The 22,593-nt window shown below is 51.0% G+C and overlaps 1 protein-coding gene across 2 annotated transcripts in view; it reads left to right on the top strand.

The window, feature by feature from the left end:
• The window catches only part of JADE2 (jade family PHD finger 2), a 69,680-nt gene that overhangs the window by 5,137 nt on the left and 41,950 nt on the right, over positions 1-22,593 (top strand). For both annotated transcript variants that reach the window (XM_027643242.1, XM_027643241.1), the window contains 2 exons: positions 1,470-1,555; positions 12,470-12,627. In XM_027643242.1, coding sequence (XP_027499043.1) covers positions 1,470-1,555; positions 12,470-12,627 — 244 coding nt within the window. The remainder of the gene's footprint in view (positions 1-1,469; positions 1,556-12,469; positions 12,628-22,593) is intronic.

The following is a 22,593-nucleotide window of genomic DNA, read 5'->3' as shown; positions in this document are numbered from 1 at the left end:
TGACCATCTTTTTTAATTCTCTGCCAGGAAAGGGTGGTAGTGGTGTGTTTTCCAGGTTTGCATAATTGTAGCATCACACTGTAGCTTGAAACGAGGGGGCAAGGTGGAAATTAGTGGCTCAGTCTCTCCATAAAAGCTGTGGAGCTGCTGCTGCCCTCCTTTGAGCAGCTCACTGAGTAAAGCAGCATGTCCATGTGGCTGCAGGCATAGGGATGTCTGCTGTGGGCTTTATCTGCACCATCCTGTTATGCACTGAAATGCTATAAAAAAAGTCATTTATGTGGAGCCCTCTTTAGTGACATCTAGCTTGACACTGCAGTCAAAAAACCAACTTTTGGGAACAGGTGATGCCCCCACATTTGGTTTTCTTTTGATGAAGAACAAGAAAGTGTACTGCAAGTAAAGAGTGCAAGGTGAGCTGGTGCCTCTTCCCCTGCCAGCAGAAATAGGCATGTGGGATTTATCTGGACTCAGTTGCCTGAGCTGGTGGAAGAACAGACATTTCCCATTGCAGTGGTACTGCACCCTGATCCCTTGGGTCAGCTTAGCTCAGCTCCTGACCAGAGCCCTTCCTCATGTGCAGGGCTCCATTGGGTTTGGAGGTTGCTTATGTGCACAGTGTTATTTCCTCCTATTCAGGATAAAAGGATAAAGTCAGTGGTAAACTGGACTGTCATCATTATTATACAAAAATTCCAATAATTAGTTTGTTATTTGTTATTAACAAATATGGGTTGGAAATAAAGATCAGTAATGTAGTGGTCCCAGAACATTTAGGGCTTTAGCTACCCTTGCCTTACAGAGGTGGTAGCAGTGGTGATGATATTGCTGCAGTGAGGATGATGAGAGATCGTTCATAATGCTCCCTGAGGAAAGTATTCCCAAATCTCAAAGCAAATACTCTCTTACTACTGAAAAGTGTAAAGTGCCTTTGCTTGATGTGTTCTGTTGTGTGGTTCCCAGTGGATGCTGAACTGCACACAGCTGTGGGAATTCTTAGTCGTGGTGTGGGCAGAGGAGTTTGACCCAATTTTGTCAGTAGCTTTGTCCATGGGGTCTGAAGTCCATGAGCTGTTCAGATACCTGTCTTTAAACATCCTTGGTAGAAAACTTATCTCCTTAATTCCTAATCCCAGTAGACTCCTGATTCCAGGAATGAGCCCTGATTCATTCCCTCTCAGAAGCCTGTCTTGCTTGTGACTCTGGGTTTCTCGTTTCTGATGTCTGCATTTGAAAACAGTGTTTTTAAATTTCAGAGGCCTCTATTTCATCATCTACATCATCATCAGTAGCAGGAGAGTGATGTTAATGTGTTTTGGTGAGGTACCCTGGGGTGTGCATAAAAATAATGCCTCTTAGTGCTGACCCAGAGTGTTGGTTGAGGCTGTAGCAGTGAGGCTGGTGGCAAAGATGTGGAAAAAACTTTTTGACTCTTTTCCGGGTAACCTGTCTCTGTTGCCTTGTTGCAGGTCACACCACATCCACCTCCAGATGCTCCAAAATTCCGAATACCAAATCCCCCTGGTCACGGCAGAAGGAGAAGAAGCCCTCTGAGGTATGTGGGCTTTCAGGTTTTCCCAGAGGGGGGGTTTTCCCATGGCACTGTGCTTGCCCAGATGTGTCAACCAGCGTGCCCATGGCTGGCTGTGAGCAGTGGGTGCCAGGACAAGGCATCTCTGGGAAGGCAGAGCCACAGCTCCTGGCAGTGGTGCCAACCCCAGCTCTGCTTGGAGGGAGCAGAGAGGGAAACCCGATGGGCATCTCTGATGAAGGGTGTGGGGTCCTTGTGCCTCCACCCCTGTTGATGCAAGTAAACGTGGGTTGAGTTTGGTGGGACTGGGAGGTCCTACAGTTTTGGGGTGTCTGTGTGCCAAGGTTCCCTGGTTTGGGTGCCCACCTGGGTGCCCTTTCGTTAGTGGCACAGGCCATAGCACTGATGGCAAGGGAGGGTGACGTGGAGGCTCCTCCCTGTGAACAAGTGGGAGGCACAGGGAGCTGTGAAATGAGAGACAGCACAGCTGAGTTGCAGATCATGTTGTGTTGGTTTCCTCCTGTCACGGGGCTCAAGGGCATTAAGCCGAGGCCGTCGGTGTCTGACCTTGCCCACAGGGTTTTCCCTCGCTGGGATGGGCAGTGCTGCCCACCCTGGGGACACTGCCCAGGTTCCCCTGCCAGCTCTGAGTGCAGGGTCTGGCTCTGGGGTGGGAGCAGCCGTGTGTCCCTGGGGCTGTGGTGGAAGGGACAGTGCTGTGCCCTGTTTTCCTTCGTGTACCTCGGATACATTTGCACGAGCCATGGAAACTACAGCAGGCATGAGCTGCTGTTGTAGCAACCAAAGTGTTTGGCAGTGGTCATCTTCATTTCAGCAGCAGCCTGAGCAAAGCCAGAGGGACATTGTTCTCACATTCCCTTCCCTTTGGACCAGGGTCTGGAGTCATGCAGAGCTAAGTTTAGAGGCAGGTGAAGCTGGCATGGCTAATGTGAACTCCTTCCCAAGCTCCCCCGTTTCACCTCTCCTGATGCTGTGGCCTGGTGAGCACAAACCTCTGTAACATCCTCCTTTTGCATCAAGCTGAGTAGAGATTTTGAGGTTTTCCTGTGGTCACTGCCTGAATTACAGCTGCACTTGGTTTTTACTGCTCTGACAGGTTTACATTGATACATCTTAAGTGTTGGTGAAGGACAGAGACTGAAAAAGTCCAAGTTGTTTGTGCCGTGGGAAAAGAGAGGGACTGGAAAGCTGTTAGGACCAGCTGAGGTAGTTGGAAACACTCCAGAGAGCAAGAACCAGGGGTGCAGATGTCACTGGCTGCTGACAAGGCTGTTAGAAAGTTGAACATTAGCATTATGGTTATAGATGTGTCTTGATACAGATCAGGGCCTGATTTTTGTGAGGTGAATCCTCCCAAGGAAAGCGAAGGATTTAGGGTACCTCCTCCTCCTCCGGCACCGTTATCCCTTTCTGAAAAAAATGCTCATCCCTGTGCCTGATGTGCTATAAAGACCTGGGGTGAGCTCCTCAGGTGCTGTCAGGAGTCCCTAAGGTGGAGATGCCCAGTGTTAGACCTGGTTAGATGTGACAGGATGTGATTCATGCATCAGGACAGTGTGATATGTGCCACCTTGCTGCTGCCCAGTAAAACTTTCCTCCAAGAGTTGATGCATCTCTTTACTGCATCAGTGGTACAGACACGCTTTTGCTTATAATATGAATTAGTTTAATCAACCATCTAGGATTTTACCCGGCTGCTAATGAAGTTACTGGATATAAATCTAAGACTCCAAGTGAAAATGTTTCTGGGCTTGCTGAAGGATGGTCAGACCTGGATCCAAGTTGCTGCTCTACAACAGCTGGAGTGAAAACTAGATCTTAGTCCATGGCACCCGGGGAGACGTCAGATGTGGTGCCTGTGGAGGGCCAGGCTCATCCCTCTGCTTCATGCTCTGTTATGCCCTGAGGAGGATTCTCAGTGAAATGTAGCTCTGGAACAAATAAAGTGGAGCAAAAGCTGAACAGTGCCCAACTTAGCAACAGTTGGGACAAAAAGTGAATCTCTGTGGCTTATCTGAACTGAAACTCCAGGGGAATTTGGGAGGCGATGTGTGATTGCTCAAGCTGGAGTGTGGCCAGGATGCTCAAGCTGACAAACCATCTTTGCAGAAGTGTGGTGGGAACACAAGCACATGGAGCAGTCCAGATCTTGGCCGTGCTCCCCTTACCCTCCATCACCCCTGTGGCTCCTGGGTCCAGGTCTGCTGGAAATCAGCTCCAGGTGAAACCCTGGGGTTGGGACAGAGTGTGTGAGGTTGGACACAGGATTGCCCCAAGATCTGCAGCAGTGCAGGGTGGTGGTTTGGAGGTCATTGCAGTATGGATTTCCTCTACAGCAGCATCTTCCAAAATCTTCCACAAGTGACCCAACGTCTGCTGTTCCTGTGATCAGCCGTGAACCCGTCTGGTCCACGTGTGGGATCCACTGCCTGTCATCTGTGATACACTGCAGGGCTTGGCACATCCTTGTAGGAACCCTGGAGGATTTCAGGCACAGACTGGGATGGGCATCATGTCCTGCTGGAGCAGGTACTGAGAAATGTAAAACATAAACCACACCACTGTCAAACTACTTCACGTGAAATGGTGAAGTACCTTTCTCTTGTCCATCCCACTGAGGATGGAAACCACAGGAGGGTAACAGGGAGAGCAGGATGAATGTATTATCAGATGTTGAACCCCCAGACATTTGGGTCTGGACAAATCTTTTCAAACAATAACTCAAACTCCAGTTTTACAGGTGGCTTTTAGATTTGTCAAGAGTTGCAGTGGGTGCAGGCATGTCCTGAGGGATGGTGATGCTGGAGGATGGGCTGGTGGAGCAGGACCCACTGGGCTCTCCTGCCCCTCTCCAAGTCGTGTCCCCGTTTCTCTGGGAGCTGCTGTCCTAGAGAAACATGCATTCGCCCTGACAACCTAGGCAGGAGATAAAAAAATCAAAAGCATTAGTGTTACATAGTTATTAGTCAGGTCAGGGGGTGATGTTTATTATGAAAGACTCTGTGAGAAGGGATTAACTATACACATTAAAAACCACCCGATACAAGGCATCTGGAAAAACAAGCTTCTTACCATGGAAAAGTACTGAGCTGTTTGTAAACATCCGCGAAGGGGCCATTGCCAGGGAGGGTGATTATATTTATCTGTGCCTGTCACCGGGCTCTGCCCGGGCTCTTTCCTGATGTGTCCCAGGCACCAGGCCTCTGTCTTGGCTGTCTCCCTTGCAGAGGTGACAGCCGTCCTCCCGTGCCCCTTCCTGGGCAGCAGAGCCTTTGGGGCTAAGCCTGATGGTGCCCCGGGCGTGGGCATGGCTCTGCTGCCCTGCTTCTACCTGAAGGCAGAGGATGGACGTGGGCAGCTGCCAGCAGCTTCTTGCATCTACAGTGATAGCAGTCTACCAATCTGGTGATTTTAATTAATCTCATTAGGGCTTGGATTCAGACTGAGTGTGGTGGCTGGTACCCATCTCTGGGTCCCTGCGAGGAGACGCCGGTCGTGCTCCCTGCCCTGGGAGCTGGAAGGAGGGGATGCTCGCTCAGGTCCTACCTGTCACAGCTCTGAGTCTGCAGCAGGGAGTAAGATGTGCCTGAAGTACACATTTCTGCTTGTGTTGGTGGCACATTAGCACAGTCCTGCCCCCGGCTGTAGGGCTGCTGGGGATGTGAGCACAAGCCTCGCTGGTTTGACTGCAGTCATCAAGCCTCTCTGCTGTTCCTGACAGGGAACAGTTGTCAGTGTCTAAGGAGAGAATATAAGAACAAGGCAAGTGTGTAATGATAGTGGCCGGTTCTATCTGCCAGCTCCCAGCCATCAGCGGCCCGGGGACTCCCTGGGATGCTGCCTCTGAGTCACTGCCTGAACCGCTGTGTTCGTCATTAGCTCCAGAGCTATTTGAGATCCAAAATGCTCACCTGCGCTGCTGGAATACATTGTGGAGGGACAAAAGCCTGCATTTTTGTGCAAACCACCTGCCTGACAGCGCTCCAGCCGTCCCTTTTCTCAGCTGGAGAGGAGAGCCCTGCGCACTCTCAGCTCTGCTGCTCGTCCCACCGGACATCCTCATGGCCCTTCTCCTTTGCTCGGGACCTTCAGGAGGCGAGGGGAGACCACAGCTGCAGGCAGGGCTCAGGATGAAGGGGAAACCACAAATTTATACAATTTACATTATTTTCTGCTTGCCTTGTTTAGATGTTACTTCCGTGTTTTGAAAGATGCCTTTTCATATCTCTATACAAGGTTTTAACTCATTTAACAAACATCCTCGTTGTTTCCCTTATAAAAAGTAATTATGCATGCATTAGATCATGGTTTTTTCCCCCTGCAGTAGGTATATAATGGCCCAGTGCAATGTGAATTTAGCCATCCATGCTTGGAGCAGAGCTTTTGTGAGTATGGCCAAGCAAGACTGGACAAGCTTTTCTTGGGCTGGATGAGAAGATCTGTCTCTGTTGAAAGGTTTGACTACAGTGGCTTTGTCAGTTTTCCCATGCTGGCACGGGGATAACAGATTAATACCATTGTCTTCTGAATGCTGAGAAGGGACAGACAAAAATGCTTCTTGTTCCTATTTTAAGTTCTGTTGTTCATTGGATCTTTAACATCCAGCATTTCGAGAGGAAACGAGACTAAATGAAGAGATAGGAGGCTGGCTCCCAAATGGACACAGGAGTTCAGGATTTTTCTCCCCACAGGCAAATATTATTGCTGGTTGCACACACACTCCAGGCACTGCCATGTTTCAGAGCCTTGCTACGGAGTATCAACGCTTCTCTCATTTCAGAAGGGACTGGAAAAATGTGATATAACAGCAGGGAAGCAGGCCTGGGAGTCTAGAGGGGAGTGGGGCTGGGCACGGAGGTACCGTCTCAGGCTGATATGAAGACAGTTTGTACAACCAAAAACTATTCCCAGGGCTCCCATTGTTCCAGTTGTTTTCTCTTTCTCCAAAAAGCCTTGTGACTCATGAGCTACAACAAACAACTTTGTGCTTCAGAGAGTGAAGGGCTAACAGAGCCCACTGGAGGTGAGGAGGGAGCTGGAGACTGCCCTGGTCCCGGCATGGATGGAGGAGGGTGGTTATGGCAGGGAGGGTAGCAGGACACAGCTGCCAGGGCTGCAGTCAGGGGGGAAAAAGAGCATTGAGCCAAAACCTGAAGAAAACCTGTTATCTCACTGTCAGAAAGCACTCCCACATCCCCATGTGGTGACCTGCTGCTGCCCATCCTTTGGAGCACCCACTGCCCGTGCCTGCTGTGGCAAGGTCACCACTGTGAGATCCCACACAGCTACTGTGTGAGGGAATTGGAGGAGGATTGCAGGTCCCTTGGGTGATGGAGGGAATGGATCAAATGTGAGATCTTGGATGCAGTCTGTGACCATCTGCCCTCTCCCTAGTGACCTCATGTTCTCCCACATGGACTTCATTTTGAACAACCAGCTTTGCTTCTCTTACATTTTGGGCCACTGCCTTGCAGCGTGGAGTGCTTTGGAAAGGTTTCTTTTTGCTAAAACTGTTTAGCAGACAAAAAAAAGAGATGTCAGTGCATATTTTTAAAAATGCCATCCTATCCCGGGACTGGGAGGAGGGGCAGAGCTTGTCCCTCCGCCCCGAAGAGCAAGGTCTGAAGGCTCCAAGGTCAGCTGGGTGCAGATGGTAGGGGAGAATGTGTAACAGAATTCCTGCCAGCCCGGGAAGCCTCGTGTGCAGGGACACGGCCTGCTGGAGCCCATCTGTGTTCTGCTGAGCTGCCTGGTCCCTGCAGAGCTGGTTTTCTCCTGGGCTGGTTTGCAGCAGGCGCCCGGAGCCGGGTGATGCCGCGGCTGTGCCGCCTCGGTGGAGCGATGGGCCACACTGGATCGGGCACAGCAGTGCCCAGGCTGGCTGCTGCTCTAAGGGCTAATTATACCTGGTGCTAGACGAGTGTTTCCTTTCGTTTCGATTTAAAGCCCAAAACAGATCCGTCTTTTTGGCTCCCTCCCAGCAGCCGGTTTTGTACGAGCGGAACGTTGTTACCACGGGATCCGAGTTTGGTGTTTTTGGGTGGGTATTTGGGGCTAAGGGGAAAATAGGCAGGCTTGGACCTACAGGACAGTCACTGGAAAAGCTGAGCCCTTGACAGAGCACATGGAGTGGGAGCTGAATGATGGGGAGATTGTCAGCCACTTGGCTAAGAGGGGTTTGTGAATGAATCAGAGAGCCTGGAAATCGATGCAAGGACTGCATGGAAAGGTGGTGGAGAGGCTCTGAGAGGGGCTGGATGGTGATGGGGGAGAGGCAGAGGAGGAGGAGAAGGATGCTGGAAAGCGGCACAGCCTGGGAGCCCTTTGCTAGGAGAGGGATGGAGTTTCCAATGCCCATCATCCTTCCTGTCATGGCGAGGCATCGTGTGCCTGGGCATCTCCTCCCAGGAGTACATTTTTCTCTGAGGTTGCCCAAGTGTTGGACAAATTGCTGCTGATCCATGGAGGGCTCCTGGAGGTGCCCCACAGCTGTTGCAGGGCACAGGGAGAGGCTGCAGGGCTGTGTCTGGTGGGAGAAGCAGCAGATCCTTGCCAAGGTGGAGCAGCTGATGCATGAGGCACTGGGGGCTCAAGGAGGAGCCGAATCCAACCTCTGCCTTGCAGGTCTCTACCATACCCACAGTGTCATCCTTCCAGTGCCAGGCTGGATCCAGGTGAAGCAATAGGCTGTCAAAATCAGAGGATGTGTTACATTTTATTAGCTCAGGGTTTTTTTCTTTTTGAGAGATAAAATCAATACAGCTTTTGCCTCAGAACAGCAAATTACAGAAATAACAAGTGACACTGATGTATCATTTGGGAATGTGATGGCTTTGGTGTCCCAGTGACTTCTCACCTTCCCAGGCTGCTGGACTGGCTCTACTGGTGAGGCAGGCAGTCCAACACCACGAACTGGTGGGCTGAAAGGCTGGGGAAGTAACAAAGATGGGTAATCCAGATGCCTGGCCTGTGAGATATGAGGGAGAGGGAAGTTTTCTCCATGTGCTTTTTTTTGCCTGGGGTCTGAGACTGCACAACTACACTGACCCTGACTCCGTGTCCCTCTCATTTGGCAATATGAAGGCAAAAATATCTTGGGATTTTGCAATTTAATGTTCTTTTTCCTCATCTCTAAAGCTGACACTAGCAAAAGGGGAGGCTGGCCCTGGGCATCGGTGTGATACATCTCCGAGCATCACTAAAGCTGCCTGAGGTTCCTGAGCAAGCAGAGGCAATAAAGGAACGTCTTGGTTTGGCCTTTCCCACTGCTGGCAGATCGATAGGCAATAACCTGGATCCTGCTGCCAGGCTGGAAGGGGAGGACAGAGCCTGGCCAGGGCTGTGGTGGTGGCAGGGGGAGCAGGGTGCAGGGCAGCAGACAATTCATCTCCCACGGCCCGGGAGAAACAGTAAACACTCCTATTGAGGGAAAATTGCTTGTTTTCTGGTACCCAACTTTTTCTTCACCGCCAGGTCCTCGGTTCATCAGTGCCCAATTTATCCTTTATTTGGTTTTCATAAATAATTCAGAAGAGTTTGAGTAGAATAATTGAGTCTTTTCCCAACCCTAATCCCAGACAATTCAAAACAAAAAGACATTTAGATTACAATTTGAGCGTATTAGCTGTTGGGAGATTTCCAGACAACTGATCTGCTTTCCTTTACAATTTCTGCGCTGTTCTATCATTTCTAAAGTGTTCTGCTTTGATAGTTAATAATTTGAGCATATCCAGTTCTTCATGAAAAGACAGAGGCGTCGCTGTGATAAAGTGCGGGCGCGCGTGCTGCCGTCGGAGGGGCGAGCTTATCTGTTTTCCAAGAAGGACTAAATAAATGAAGTAGTGAGATTGCAAATCCAGCCCGCGATGCTCCTTATCTTCAGGGAGATAGATACAATCGTGCTTATTTGGCTTAAAATTAAAACCGAGCTGCCTGTGCCAACGCGAGCTGAAAAGCCAGGAGGGATGAATTTGGGGAAGACTTAATGCAGGAAAACAGGAGCCTGGGATCTGCACCGTGCAGAGGGGAGGAATTATACCGAGGGCTGGTCCCATTGTTGCGTTTTCCAATGCCCAGGCTCCGAAGTTCTGGAGGGTTTTGTGTCTGCTGAGGGAAGCATTGGTAAGGCTGATCCTTGTTCAGAGCAGTGGTGAGCAAGCAGAAGGCTGCCCCAGGGCACCTGAGCTGCTGGAGACATGACCCCAGCAAAGAGCTGAGAGCACTAAAGAAGTTTCCTGATAGCTGTAAGCAAAGGAAAATGAGTTAAGCTTGTGACACGAGGTTTGTATGGAGCTGTTGTGTTTCCTACCCGTGGATGGCAGCCCTGGGGGTGGCTGGGGCTCCCCAGTGGTGCTGCCAGCTCCTCCCTGGGTTGGTTGCATGACATGTTGCAGGCCTCTCCATCTCCCTCTTCATCAGTAGGAGGAGGGTGATGGGCCAGGATTTTGGTTTAGAAGAGCTGTTGGGTGCCCCACACCTTTGGAAACCATTCCTACCTGGCTTTGCCCACAAATCCCCAGGGCACGTGTCTCCAGAACGGTGTTTTCTGTGACACCATTGTGCTGGTGCCAGGGGAAGTTTAGGCTGGAGATTAAGAAAACTTTCTTCACTGGAAGGATGGTTAAGCCCAGGGCTGTGGTGGAATCACCACCCCTGGAGGTATTCAAAAAACATGTAGATGTGGCACTTGGGGACATGGGTTAGTGGTGACCTTGGCAGTGCTGGGTTAATGCTTGGACTTGATGATCTCAGAGCTTTTCCAACCTGAATGATTCTGTGGTTCTGTGGTGCTGGTGGCTGGGGCAGGGAGGTGGCACTGGTCCCCGTGCTGCCCTCAACCCATGTGGTTAGGACACAGGAGAGCATCTCATCCACCAAAGCCAAGTGCTCCAGGGAAGGGACACTAACTGGGGTTTCTGTTGTCCTCATTGGAATTGGGCACCACAACTGGGTTATGAGGTGGTGTTTGCCCAAACTGTGACCTGGCAGTGCAGGGCTGGCAAGAACAGGGTGTATTTCTACCCTGTCTTGTAGAAAATGAGCTTCAGCAGGATTCCTGTGCTTGTTTGGATACTCAGACACAGCGCTGGAAGGACTGTGATATCTCCCATATCCCTTCTCATGTTTAATTAATGCCTATTTTAATTTTTTTTTTGAATCTCTCACACTGGCAGTGTATTAAGAGGTTACTGTGGTATCTCTAACGATGCTTTTGTAGCACATAGAGACTTACAGGACCATGATCTTTCCCAAACTGAGCCTAAATCTGCCTGTAGTATATAGGCTGTTAATTATGTTTGTTGAAGGATGCGCTGAGATTTATCTGACCAATTCAAATCAGGTTTATATAGGCATAGTCAAAAATGTCTCCAAGCAGCTGCATCAGGAGGAAAGCACCAGGAAAATTCAAAGAGGTCCCAACATAGCAAAGGTTGTTTATATATTGTATTTAACTCTAATTGGGTTAGCAGCTGAGACTCTGAGGATTAAACAAACTGACCTAAATACTGGTCTCAGTGGTCTTAGTTAATGTCTAGTTTCCTGTATCTCAGCCGATTTGGGTTCCCCAATACTCTCCAAAGCATGTTATTTTTGTATCAAAAATGTGAAACTACATTGTATTATTTCTTGTGGTTCTGACACAGCAATACTCATTTGGAGAATAGACTCTGTGAAGAGATTAAACAACATCTGAAGAAAACATCTGATCCATCCCGGCCTCGTGGAAGGAATGCAGAAGTAGCAGGGATGGAGTGGATGGAGCGAGAGATGGTGTCCAGGCAGGATTGCTGGCACTGGCAGTTATTATTCCAGCTAATAGCAGATGGTAGAGAGGAGAAATCATCCATTTCCATTTACAATTTATTTTTATGCTGCAAGAGGCAGGATTGCTCGAGTCATTGCTGTCAGGCAGCCCTCTGGAAGGAAAACCTTATTTACCGTGAGGGATATTTTTGGAATGAGTTTTTCATCCTAGTGTATTGGGAGAAGATGCTGCAGGGCCAGCAGTGAGATGGAAAATGAGCCCTTTCACTGACTGAAGGACTGGATGATTTTCCTAAAGAAGGGGTCCAGTGTTGATCTGACAGTGGTTTTTTTGGGTCAGGACACATTTCGGTGTGTTTGGCTGTGGATGTGTGAGCAGCACCTAGATTACCTTTTAGCCAGTTATTTTCCACCTTTAGCTTTTGGTTGTCCCTGCTGAGGACGATGAGGGGCCATGATGGGCACACAGAGGTGCTTGGGACAGTGAGGTAACATGACAGGGACATGAAGGTTCTCAAGGTGATGAGGTAACCACAATGGGGACATGAAGGTGCTCAGGGCAATGAGGCGACATGAAGAGGACACAAAAATGCTCAGGGTCATGAGGTGATGTGATGGGGACATGAAGGTGCTTGGGATGATGTGTTCTTTGTCTCCTGCAGCTTCATTCATGTCAAGAACATCATTTCCCTTCTCCCAGGAGGACTAAGTGCAGAGAAGCCCAGTTGCAGGACATCCCTTGGCATTTGGGTAGCTACTTGTGTGGCTACATTGAAACCATCAATCCCCTAAGAGAAGGCAGCCTGTTTCTTTAGCTTAATCCTAGTTTTTGGATTAAAAACTAGGATTAATCCAAATTAATGTCTCATGGGAGCTCACACCTTGTGGCTGGATTTCCTGACTGCCCAGTTCGGAAGGGACCTCGGAAGGGTTGCGGCTGCAGGGCTTGGGCTCTCAGCACTGCCTGGCTGGAGGGGAGTCCCTGCCTGTGTGCCGTGTTCTCCTGCCCAAACCTCACCCTGAAGTGACACAAAATGACACCCTGAAGCCATACCACTGGTGATGCAAACCCCCAGGACATTTCCCCAGGACACACGTGCCCCCAGCCCCTGCCAGACCCCTTCACTCAGGATGGGTTTTTCTCCGGTGCAGGTTTTCCGTACGGACCTGATAACAGCCATGAAGATCCCTGACTCCTTCCAGCTGAGCCCTGACGAGTACTACGTCCTGGCTGATCCTTGGAGGCAGGAGTGGGAGAAGGGTGTCCAGGTGCCAGCAAGTGCTGAGGCCATCCCTGAGCCTGTGGTCAGGTAAGTGAGCGCCATCCCCTCTGCCTTGGTGGGGTGCACACCATCTCAGGGGGCATGCAGAGGTGATGCATGGGAACCTAGGCTTGCACAGGGATTCACAGGGACCTCCCACCACACCCTGAAAAGTCCCTCTCGTGTGCCTGGCTTTTTTTGGACAGTGGCCAGGCAGGCCAGCTCCTTGCTTCCTCTTGGTCGGGGAATTTTAAAAAAGATGTGATCAAATCAAAGGGAGGATAAAAAAGTACCAGCAGAAAACCACCCAGAACTCCAGTCTCTGCCTGGCTGGCTGATGCCTCTCTGCCTAGAAACACGTGGCTGTACTGCTGGTATTTCACGGCAGGGGAGCAGGAGTTGGCCCTTAAATTAAAAACTTCCCTCTTTACTATGTTTGTGTGGATTGGGAACGTGCTGGGCATGCTGAGATTCAGGGCTTGGGAAAAGGAGCCCAGCGAATAGAGAAGCATCTCCCAGACCTTGTAGAGACAACGTCTGTCAGCCGAGATCGGGGGCTCATTAGCTATTTTAAAACAGGGAACTGGGTTTTAAAATAGACACTTAAACAGCTGCTCAGGCAAAAAAGAAACGTGGGGAAGCTGTCACCCGCTCGATGTGTGCGTGGGATTATCCCAGGGCAGTGGCCAAAGCTGTGGGGGAAAGGCTGGTGCTGCTGCTGGGGTGAACCAGGCAGGTTGGGAAGGGACCCCAAAACTCTCAGGGTCAGAACCAAAACTTCCCGCAGGGTTTGCAGGAGCTTTGGAGCTCTCGTGTGTTCCCTTCGTGACGTGTGACACCGGGGGTGCATCCTGCAGGAACACTGGTGAAGCATCGTGCCCGGGTGCTGCTGGGGTTGCTCGTGGGAGCAGGGAGGCTGCAGGGGGGTTGTGTTTTGCCCAGGGATTCGGGCAGGGAGCAGAGGCCGGCGGAGGCTCTGCTTGTCCCACAGCAACAGCAGCTGGTGCTGCAGCTGCCGACCCCGCTCCTGAAGTAAACTTTTGTGTACGCTCCCCTTCCTCCCCCGGGGAAGACAGAGAAAGAAATGAAACTTTAATGAGTCTGAACACATCAAAAGGGAAGTTGTAAAGGGGGCTGTTGAGTTGATTTAATCCTTGGGAAAAAAAAAAAAAAAAACCCAAAACTAAAAAAAAAAAAAAAAAAAAAAGAGGGGAAAAAAAAATCCTCTGTGTGTGTAATATCTTTTTTTAGTTGTCTTTGATAGCTAACCACAGCCTGGCTTTGCCAGTGCTCTGCTCCCCAGCTGAGGGCTCGTGTGCCGGGGCTGTTTCCAGCTGAAAAGTGATCTTGGTGCTGCCTGGGCTGGCAGTGCCCAATTAGATCCAGCCTGGCAGTGGCTGCCTGTAGGGTGGGGTTTGGCATCCCAGACCTGGCAGCCAGGAGCTGCCAGGGCACAGGGCAGGCTGAAAATGTGCCTTTCTGCTTGTCTCTAAGCTCTTGATTTTGGGGATCCTGGGGCAGCTCTGCCAGTGCCATGTTTTCCCAGGCATGGATATTCCTAGAGTTACTCCTGGTGCAGGTCATTCCTCCCATGTCCCCATCTCACTCTGTCTTGCTCTGGCACCAGCCCTGTCCTGATATCTTTCACATTTTTCGGGCCACTCTCCTGTCTTCTCTCAGTGCTCTCCTCAAGACAAAGCAGATCCATTTATTTTAAGCTCCCATCAAAGGTTGTGTTTTCTGGAGTTGTGAATGTATTTGTCAGTCTTGAGGCTTCCCCTGCTTTCACCCACGCCACCACCACAGGGACATGCCCACAGCTTCTGGAGGGGACATCCTGGTGCTACCCACTCACCTTGTGTGTGGGGTTTCACTTCCACCATCAGATTCTGCTCTGAAGAATTTCCCAATTCTTGGGGTAATTTTGCTTGTGTGATTATTCTCAATCTCGGCACAATTCCATAATCCTTGATGCATTGCCTCCTGCCATGGTTCCAGCTCTTCCTTCAGTTCCTCAATACCATTTGGCGTTCAAGCCTTTCTCTCCAAAGAGTTTGTTTTATTTTTGAAGTCTGATAATGTGTGTCATGGATATTAGAAAGAAATTCTTCCCTGCAAGGGCGGTAAGGCACTTACCCAGAGAAGCTGTGGCTGCCCCATCCCTGGAAGTGTCCAAGGCCAGGTTGGACGGGGCTTGGAGCAACCTGGGCTAGTGGAAGGTGTCCCTGCCCATGGCAGGGGGTGGAACTGGATGATCTTTAAGGTCCCTTCCAACCCAAGCCATTCTATGCTTCTCAGATCTGACCCATTCTCTGTGACCTTTTAGAGATACTCATTGCTGGCTCCGTCACTCCCAGCTAATCCCAGGTGGATTTCTGCAGTCCCTCAGGTTTGCACTGTGTCCTGCTCATCCCAGGCTGCTCCAGGGATGCTCTGGGATTGTGCTGCTTACCCAAAGCCTTAGCTTCCTTGGAGTTCTTTCCTCTATTGTTGCTCTGTCTGTCCTGCACTATGTCCCATCTGCCTGAACCATCTCTCTTTGCTGGCAGGACATCAATCAATGCTGAAGGACTTTTTCCTCAGACTGAAGCCTGTTTGGGATATTTTGCCTTCACTGGTGTGATGTGAGTGGAACGAAGAGCTCATTTTACAGCAGCATTAATAGTTGCACCTGGTTTGTGCACATCCCAGGGGGACAGGCAGTGACATTGCCAGATTTGTTTTGGTCAGGACAGCATCTCTGCACATGCTGTTGTGCCACACCAGAAGGACGGTGGGGACAGTGTGCTTCTGCCAAGCAGCTCTCCCTCCAAAAGCATCCCTGCCCTTGGTGTTTTCCCACTTGGGTCACGCTGTGAGAGTTGGAGGTGGAGAGGGCAGCATTGGACTGCCAGGGACGGTGCAGACTGCAGCTGTTTTCCGGTCTCCAGGGTTAGACAACTCCCTCTTGCAGCTTGCCCTGCGTTGGAGAAATGTCAAGTGTTTTTTCACAAGAGATGACTGTATTTCATCTGCCTAAAGAGAGCAGCCTTAAAAGGCCTTACAACTCCATTTACCTCCCTAGCTTAATTGCTTTAATTCACCCCAGTCTCCATCCCAGGTGATGGATAAGCAGGTACCTCTCTGGTCCCCCCTGAGCTGCTGCTTTTGCTCCCACCCTGTGGCTGCTGCCCCATGGCCTCAGCATCACTTTCCCACTTTGCTTCCTAACTTTCCATTTTCTCTATTCAAAACAAAAAAAATTCACATAAACCCAGCAGATCCTCTCTGTGTCAGATATGGACTGTCCAAATTCCTTTAATCTGCTGAAAAAAATCCCAGCAGTGATGTTTTCTGTAGACTGGAAATGTTGAGCCCAGCAGTTGCCTCTCTTCCTCACTGTCGGGCAGCGCTTTGCTGTCCCCCCATCTCAGAGGTGTGACACAGCACCCTGCCCTTAGAGAGGGATTCCTATGGTAATCCAGTCAATGTTGTCAATTCTGACAGCCACTTCCATGTGAAATTCCTAGAGGGAGGCAGCAGGGGGGAGAAGCCACTAAAGCCCCAGGAGCTGGCGAGCAGGCAAGCGCTGCCTGCAAAATAATACCCAGCCCATCATCCTGAAGCCCAGGGGTTTGGTTCCTGGGCTGAGCCATCACCAGCCAGCGGATTGTGCTGTGGAGTGTGTGGGAATTGCTTCCTGCTCCAGAGGTGGATCTTGTTCTCCAGAGGTGCTGCCGTTTACGCAGCTGCTGCTGCTCTTTTCATCTCCCGCCTGGGCGCTTGGAAACCAGCCCTCCCTGCCCGCACCCTGCCTCGAGGTTTTGTGCCTCCGAAGCTGAAAATTAGATTTTTGAAACATCTTGTTTTACTGGAGCCTCTAAAATGTCAAAAGCTGGGGGTGAGGCAGAAGGAAAGAGCTGTATTTTAAGGAATGCTTTCCCCAGAAAGCAGCTGTCTGAAAATGCCTCCGCTGAGAGCCACCTTAAACTCAAGGGTCCTTTCTAGGTTAGCACAAATCACGGTGCAGTTGTGAGGAAAGCGGTGAGGGAAGAGGTGCAGCATCTCTTGGCTTGGTGTCCCGGGAGGCATGGGTGCTGCTGGGGGCCACCTGTGTGCCAGGGTCATTAGGCAGTGCAGGAGATGAGATGTTTCCTCTCCATGATCATTTCTGGCTCGTTGCTACTGAAAAGGGTTTTATTTTGTATGGTACCATGTCTGAGAATTGCCCAAGGCTTGAAGGGCTCCAGCGTGGTGATAGAAGCTGCTTGCAGTCAGCTGGGAGCAGAGAAGTGAGTAGTGGAGGTGAGTTTCCCTCCCAACAGGCAGGCTGGCATCCTCTGCCCATGGGTCTCCTGCTCACCCACCTGAGATGTGGGTGGTGGTGACACTCCACCCCGGTGGTGACAGGACATTCCACCTGTGCTAGACCCCATCGCTGAAGGATCCCCACTGGCTTTCTGGGACCAGAGATGAACCTCACAGCCCCTGTGTGTGAGCCCTACAGTTATTTTACACTTGGGCAAAGTGAGGCATGGAGATTTACACCGTAAGTCAGTGCTAGAGCCGGGTACGAGGTCCCAGTCTGGTGTGGGGTGCAGTTGGGTGCTGGATGCAAAGCTGGCCCATCTCAGCACAGCTTGAGTTTAAGGATTAAGCAAGATAAAGTGCGGGTAAGAGTTATCACCAGTTTTGGAGCATTGGAGCTGTGGGTACCTCTCCTGTTTGTAAATGGGAAGGAGATGCTTCAGATGAGCTGTGTCTACCCAGAGTCACACTGTGATAAACCCAAGGGGAAAGTAGGCTTTGCTGGTTTGCCATGGGTGCTCGTAGGAGGCTGTGAAGCCCTTTTTGCACAGTGGGTGTGCCGGGATCAGACCCAGGCTCGTCCCTTCCCACTGGTGGTGATGCCAGTGCTGATGCTGGCAGAGTGTTGAGCTCACACAGCAGAGCACCCCTTCATAAAGCAGCATCATCTACGTGGGATTTTATGCACCTGTACAGGTTTTATTTCCTCCTTTATTTAATGATTTAATGCTTTTGGCATGTGGCTCCTTCCCCAGGCTGACAGGGATGTAAGCAGGATCTCGAGGTGGCTCTTGGATCTCGCATTAAGCCACATTAGTATGTGCTGTAGATTCTGTTTCCTGTGAATTTGCACACAGCGGGAGGACGAGCAGGAAGGCTGCTTCTTGCTGGCAGGCTTCCCAGATATTCTTGGCATTGCAGATCTATACTTGCATCGTCGCTGTGGCCCTGTTTTAACAGAAAACAGAAAGTGCTGTGGCAACAGGAAGGCACAACCTCGGCGAGTACCAGCTCGGCGATGGCGGCGGCACCGGCGCAAACGTCGTCTGCCACGTCGCACGGGGGCTGTGTCCCTGCCCCGTCCTCCTGCCTCAGGTCCCCTCTGCCCTTCTCCTCTGATGACCACACACAGAGGTCAGGCAGCCCCTTGCTGTGCTGCTGGGCACACATCAAGGTGGTGCAGGGCTCCTGTGCCCAGATCATGATGGTGTGGGGCTGCCCAATTGGTGTTCACCCATCTCCTTCGAGCTGTGCTGCTCTTTGCTGGACTCCAGGCCCATAAGGAGTTGGCTTTGCATCTCCAGGAGTTCCAGCAACTCTTTCAGAGGGTACATAGTTGGCAGGTCGTGGTTTTGCAGTACCAGCAAAGGATCCCCGAGGAGCAGGTCTGCTCACGAGGAGCAGTGCTGGAGATGAGTGCACTGAGGCAGGGAGAAGAATTAACTGGGGCACCAGAAGAGGGTTAGGACTGGGACACATCCCTGCCCCCCATCTGGCAGTGAGCAGACACCTCTGCTCATCCCAGCAGGGCTGGGTGCTGCATCCAGAACACGTGGTCCTGGGAGGGAGCAATTCCAGCCAAGGGAGAAAATCCCCCTGGGAGCAGCCTCTGCTGTGGTGTGGAGCGTGGTAGCCCGAGGAGCTGTGGCCAGGCTGGCGTGGCAGCAGGGTGGCACGGTGCAGATGTCCCAGCAATGTCTGGACGTCACCTCTCCCTCTCCCTGGCGTGCAGCAGGAGCCCTGGCTGGCAGCCAGGCTGGATCCTTGCTGCTCCCAGCCCGGGGAGGGCTTTCTGAGGCTGTGTTCAGTGTGTACTGCATGAACCAGCACACTTTGTTCTCGACTGGTGAGATTGGACTTCCTTTCCTCGGTCGGCAACGCAGGCTGGCTGTTGACTCATCAGCAGCTTCCCTTGGGCTTTGCTGCAGAAGGGGCAGGCAGGATTCTGCAGCAGTTTGAGTAGCTTTTGGAGCAGAGCTTTTTTTTTTTTTCAAAATTCTTTTTTTTTTTTTTTCCCCCCCCCCCTTTTTTTTTTTCTTCCCTCCAGCTCATCACGAAAAATGTGTGAATTTGGAGCTCGCAGATGGCACGTTGGTGATTTTACAAAGGGCCATTTCTAGGGTTGGTTATCCCCGTTCTGTGGCTGCCTGCCCTTAAATATGCCTGGGTTCTGGTATGCTCCAGAAATACGTGTACACTTCCCTTTCAAGATCTGAGGCTGTGCTCTGATCAAAAGAAACAAAAATCCTGACTTCCCTGGGCCTAAATGTTTAGATCACAAGCCCTGGGACGGGGGAGCGTGGGGAGAGGAAAGCTCACTGCCTGCCCTGGGGACCCCCACAGGGACACCTGACCACGGGGAGGACAGGCTGGCTGGTGGCACTGATCCAGGGCAGCAGAACCACCCCAGTGATGTAACATCAGTGAGTTCCCTCTGCCACTGGCAAAGGGAGGATTCCAGTCAGATCTGCTCAGGAAACCCCTGTTCCCTGCAGGCAGCAGGGAGGGATGGGCTGTGCACAGGGTGGTCTGTCCTGCTGGTGGTTCAGGTACCTGGTTTGGGGTGGGGTGGAACACTCCCAGGACAGCAGTGGTGCAGAGAGTCTGGGCAGTGCGGAGCGTGGTGCTGGTGCTGTGGAGGGTTGTGAGCTCGTGCCCGGTGCCCACAAGTGCTTTGCAAAGGAGTAAGTGTGATTTACTCTGCCTCTTACTCATCCTCAGCTCTGGTTTACTCTCTGCTTGACAAGTTCTTATGTGGCCTTTCAGCAAGTCCTCACCTTTATTAGTTTGCTGTGGGAAATGTGTTAATCCAGCCTGTTCTTACCTTGTTCCGAGCCACTTGGACTTTTATTTTGAATGTTTGCTAATCCTCCCAGTGGATGCCTGTGGTTTTTACTGGATCCAGCGCACAGAAAGTCAAGTGTATTTCAGCAGCAAAGGTATAGAATGAGTGAACTTGGTTTCCTACTGCTCTGTAACGAGGTTTACAGCTCTTGGGACCAACTCCAGTTTGGTACAGCTTTGGGAGCCTCCCCATTTCGCTCCATTGCCTCTGCTCCCCATCCAGAACCATGGATTTAGTGTCTAGCCTGGCAAACCCCAGCAGCTCTGGTTGCTGGGCTTGCAACCGCAGCAGTAATTAAATCACCTCTTAGTGATTTAGTGCGCCTTGGGTCCCCATTGAACTATTATTTTTAAGTGCTCTTCAGAGTGATGGGAGGAGTGGGACAGCCCAGCAGCAGGAATAGCTTCTGGGTTCTTGATGCTGCTGCACATAATCCTGTTGAATTCAGGTGAAGCCTGTATTGCTGGAAAATGAGTGTCCCTGTGCTCCCAGGACCTTGGGGAGGTGGAGGAGAGCTGGTAGGTGTTTTTTTTCAGTGCACTTGAAGAAGATCTGGAAAATCTGATCTAGTTGAAGATGTCTGTGCTCATGGAAGGAGGCTTGGACTTGGAGACCTTCAAAGGTCCCTTCCAACTCAAACCATGGTAGGATTCCATGAAGTGCACCCAGACAAGTGTAGCTGCACGTGGCTGGTGCAAGAGGGAGACGGATCCCTCCTGGTTTTCTGGGATGGGCTGTGAGCTGCTTGGGGTGACTCAGCGTCAGAACTGTTCTCATGTGTTTCAGGGTTCAGCGTCAGTGCAGCCATCCAGAACACATTAAAAGAGTCTGGATGCTGCCTTTTCAAATTCCTCAAAGCTTTGCTTTCCTTGGGCTGGGTTTGTGTCAGGAGACCCATGGGATGACACCGTGCTGAGGATGGGAATTGTCTTCTTTGTGCTCTTGTCTGTATTTTGAGCTCTCAGATGCTCAGCTCTGGGAGCAGCAGCGTCAGGGGCACTTGGCCAGTTCCTGATCTGCTGTGGCTCATGCTCAGACCATGGCAGGTGCAGAGCTGCCACCATTTCTCACATCTTCTGTCTCTGGTCCCCATTAGGAGATGGATACAAAGGCAAGTGGAACTGTTTGCGTTACTGAAGTAATTGTGCAAACATTATCTGTCTGGGATAATTAATTCCAGATGCTTTAATGTTAGTAGCTTGGCTTAAGTTACATAAAGAAGCAACTTTTTTTTGTCTTTTTATATCCAGAAAACACACACTCAAGTGTCCCTGGCTTCCCTAGTAGCAATTCCAAGATATATGTTGCTTAAATGGAAAAGAGCAGAATGCTAGCAGCCTGTGGGCTGAGTTTGGAGAAGGTTGGTGTGTGGCATGGGTCCCTGAAGGGCCACCAGGTAGGTCAGTGATGTTCTGGGAGGAGGAGGAGAGCAGCACCCATGGGTGTTGGGGCTGGGGCTGGCTCTGCCCTGCTTGCCTGTGGGGAGAAGATGCTGCCTGAGCATCCTCTGCAGCTGCCCTGGGGTCAGAGGCTGCTGGGGTTTGCTGGGTTTCAGAGCCAGAAGAGCAGCACAAGCTGTGCTCTGTCCTAGCAGTGGGGCACAGTCCCCTCCTGCTGCCTTCAGCATTGCTGTTAAAACTCAATGGCACAGAGAGAAAGGGGGGAAAGGAATATGGGGAAGATCCTTGCACAGCATTGGAAGTTACGTGTGTACTTTGCTCTCAGCCCAGACACCACTTTTGTCTAGTCAACCAGAAAAACATCTGCATTTTGTTGTTCCAGCCAGCCCACCAGCAAACCACTGCCCAGCCACTGCTGTGTCCCTGCAGCCGTGGTTTGCTTCCCACAGAAGTGTGGAGATGAGCCCAGCTGTGCCATGGTGCCCGTCCTCTCCCCTGCCTTGGGAAGGCAGACTCTGCTCTGCACCTGAGTGCTTCTGTTCCAGGTCCCTGTTCCCTTCTACGTCCAAATGATTTTCTGGGCACTGAATCAGGGTTGCAACTTAAATAATTCATTTGTTGAGCTGAATCTCGGTGAGATTTAGGCTGGAATATAAACGTGAGGAAGACAGGGACATCAACACTCCGGTCTTTCTCTAGTCTGCTGGGTATCAGGCTTTTTATGTGGTGATAAACAGCTCAGAAACGGAATTGGAAAAGCTGTCTGGGTTTCACAAGATGGCTGTTTAGTGCCTCCTGTTCACTTGTTTTCCTCTTTTTATCACATCAAAGAAGAGTGAATCACTTTCTCCTTAGAGGATTACATTATTCCAGAGGCCTGGAAGGACCAACTATGGTTACAGGCTGTTACTGGAGGAGATTTTAGGTGGGCGGGGGGAAAACTGAGCATTTTTTTTTATTACACCTGCTAATTGTGATTTGGAGCTTCAGCTGCATTTCTGTAAAACTTCCAGAACCTGCCTGTGTACATCCTAAACTGCCAGCAGCTTGGGAGGGGCCACCCTGCCCTGTCCTTAACATTCTGCACAGAAATGGGATTGTCACAGGGGGATTTCCAAGCCCAGAGGGAGAGACCTTGAATGGTCCCAGAGCCCAGAGGGACCGTGCAGATGCTGTGCCCTGTGTGTGGTGCTGGTCATGGATCAGACACTCCCGATTGCTGGGGATGTTTTAAAAGCTGATAACAATAATTTCTGACATTCACTGGGTAGCGCCGAGTGTCAGAATTCAGTGGGGAAGGACAAGGGCGTCAGCTGAAGGGACTGTGGGTGTGCCTGAGCCTGGCAGAGGGCAACAGGGTCCCTGAGATGTGCTGGGGTCCCTGACGCATCCCATGGTCCCTGCCCGTGGTCCCGGTCCCTGACGCATCCCCAGCGCAGGAGGGATGGGGTGTGCAGGGATGGGGTGGATGTGCAGCCTGCA

Source organism: Corapipo altera, unplaced genomic scaffold (genome assembly GCF_003945725.1).
Source record: "Corapipo altera isolate COAL_440 unplaced genomic scaffold, ASM394572v1 75, whole genome shotgun sequence".
Classification (NCBI taxonomy): Eukaryota; Metazoa; Chordata; class Aves; order Passeriformes; family Pipridae; genus Corapipo; species Corapipo altera.
This window is presented reverse-complemented; position numbering and strand designations above follow the sequence as displayed.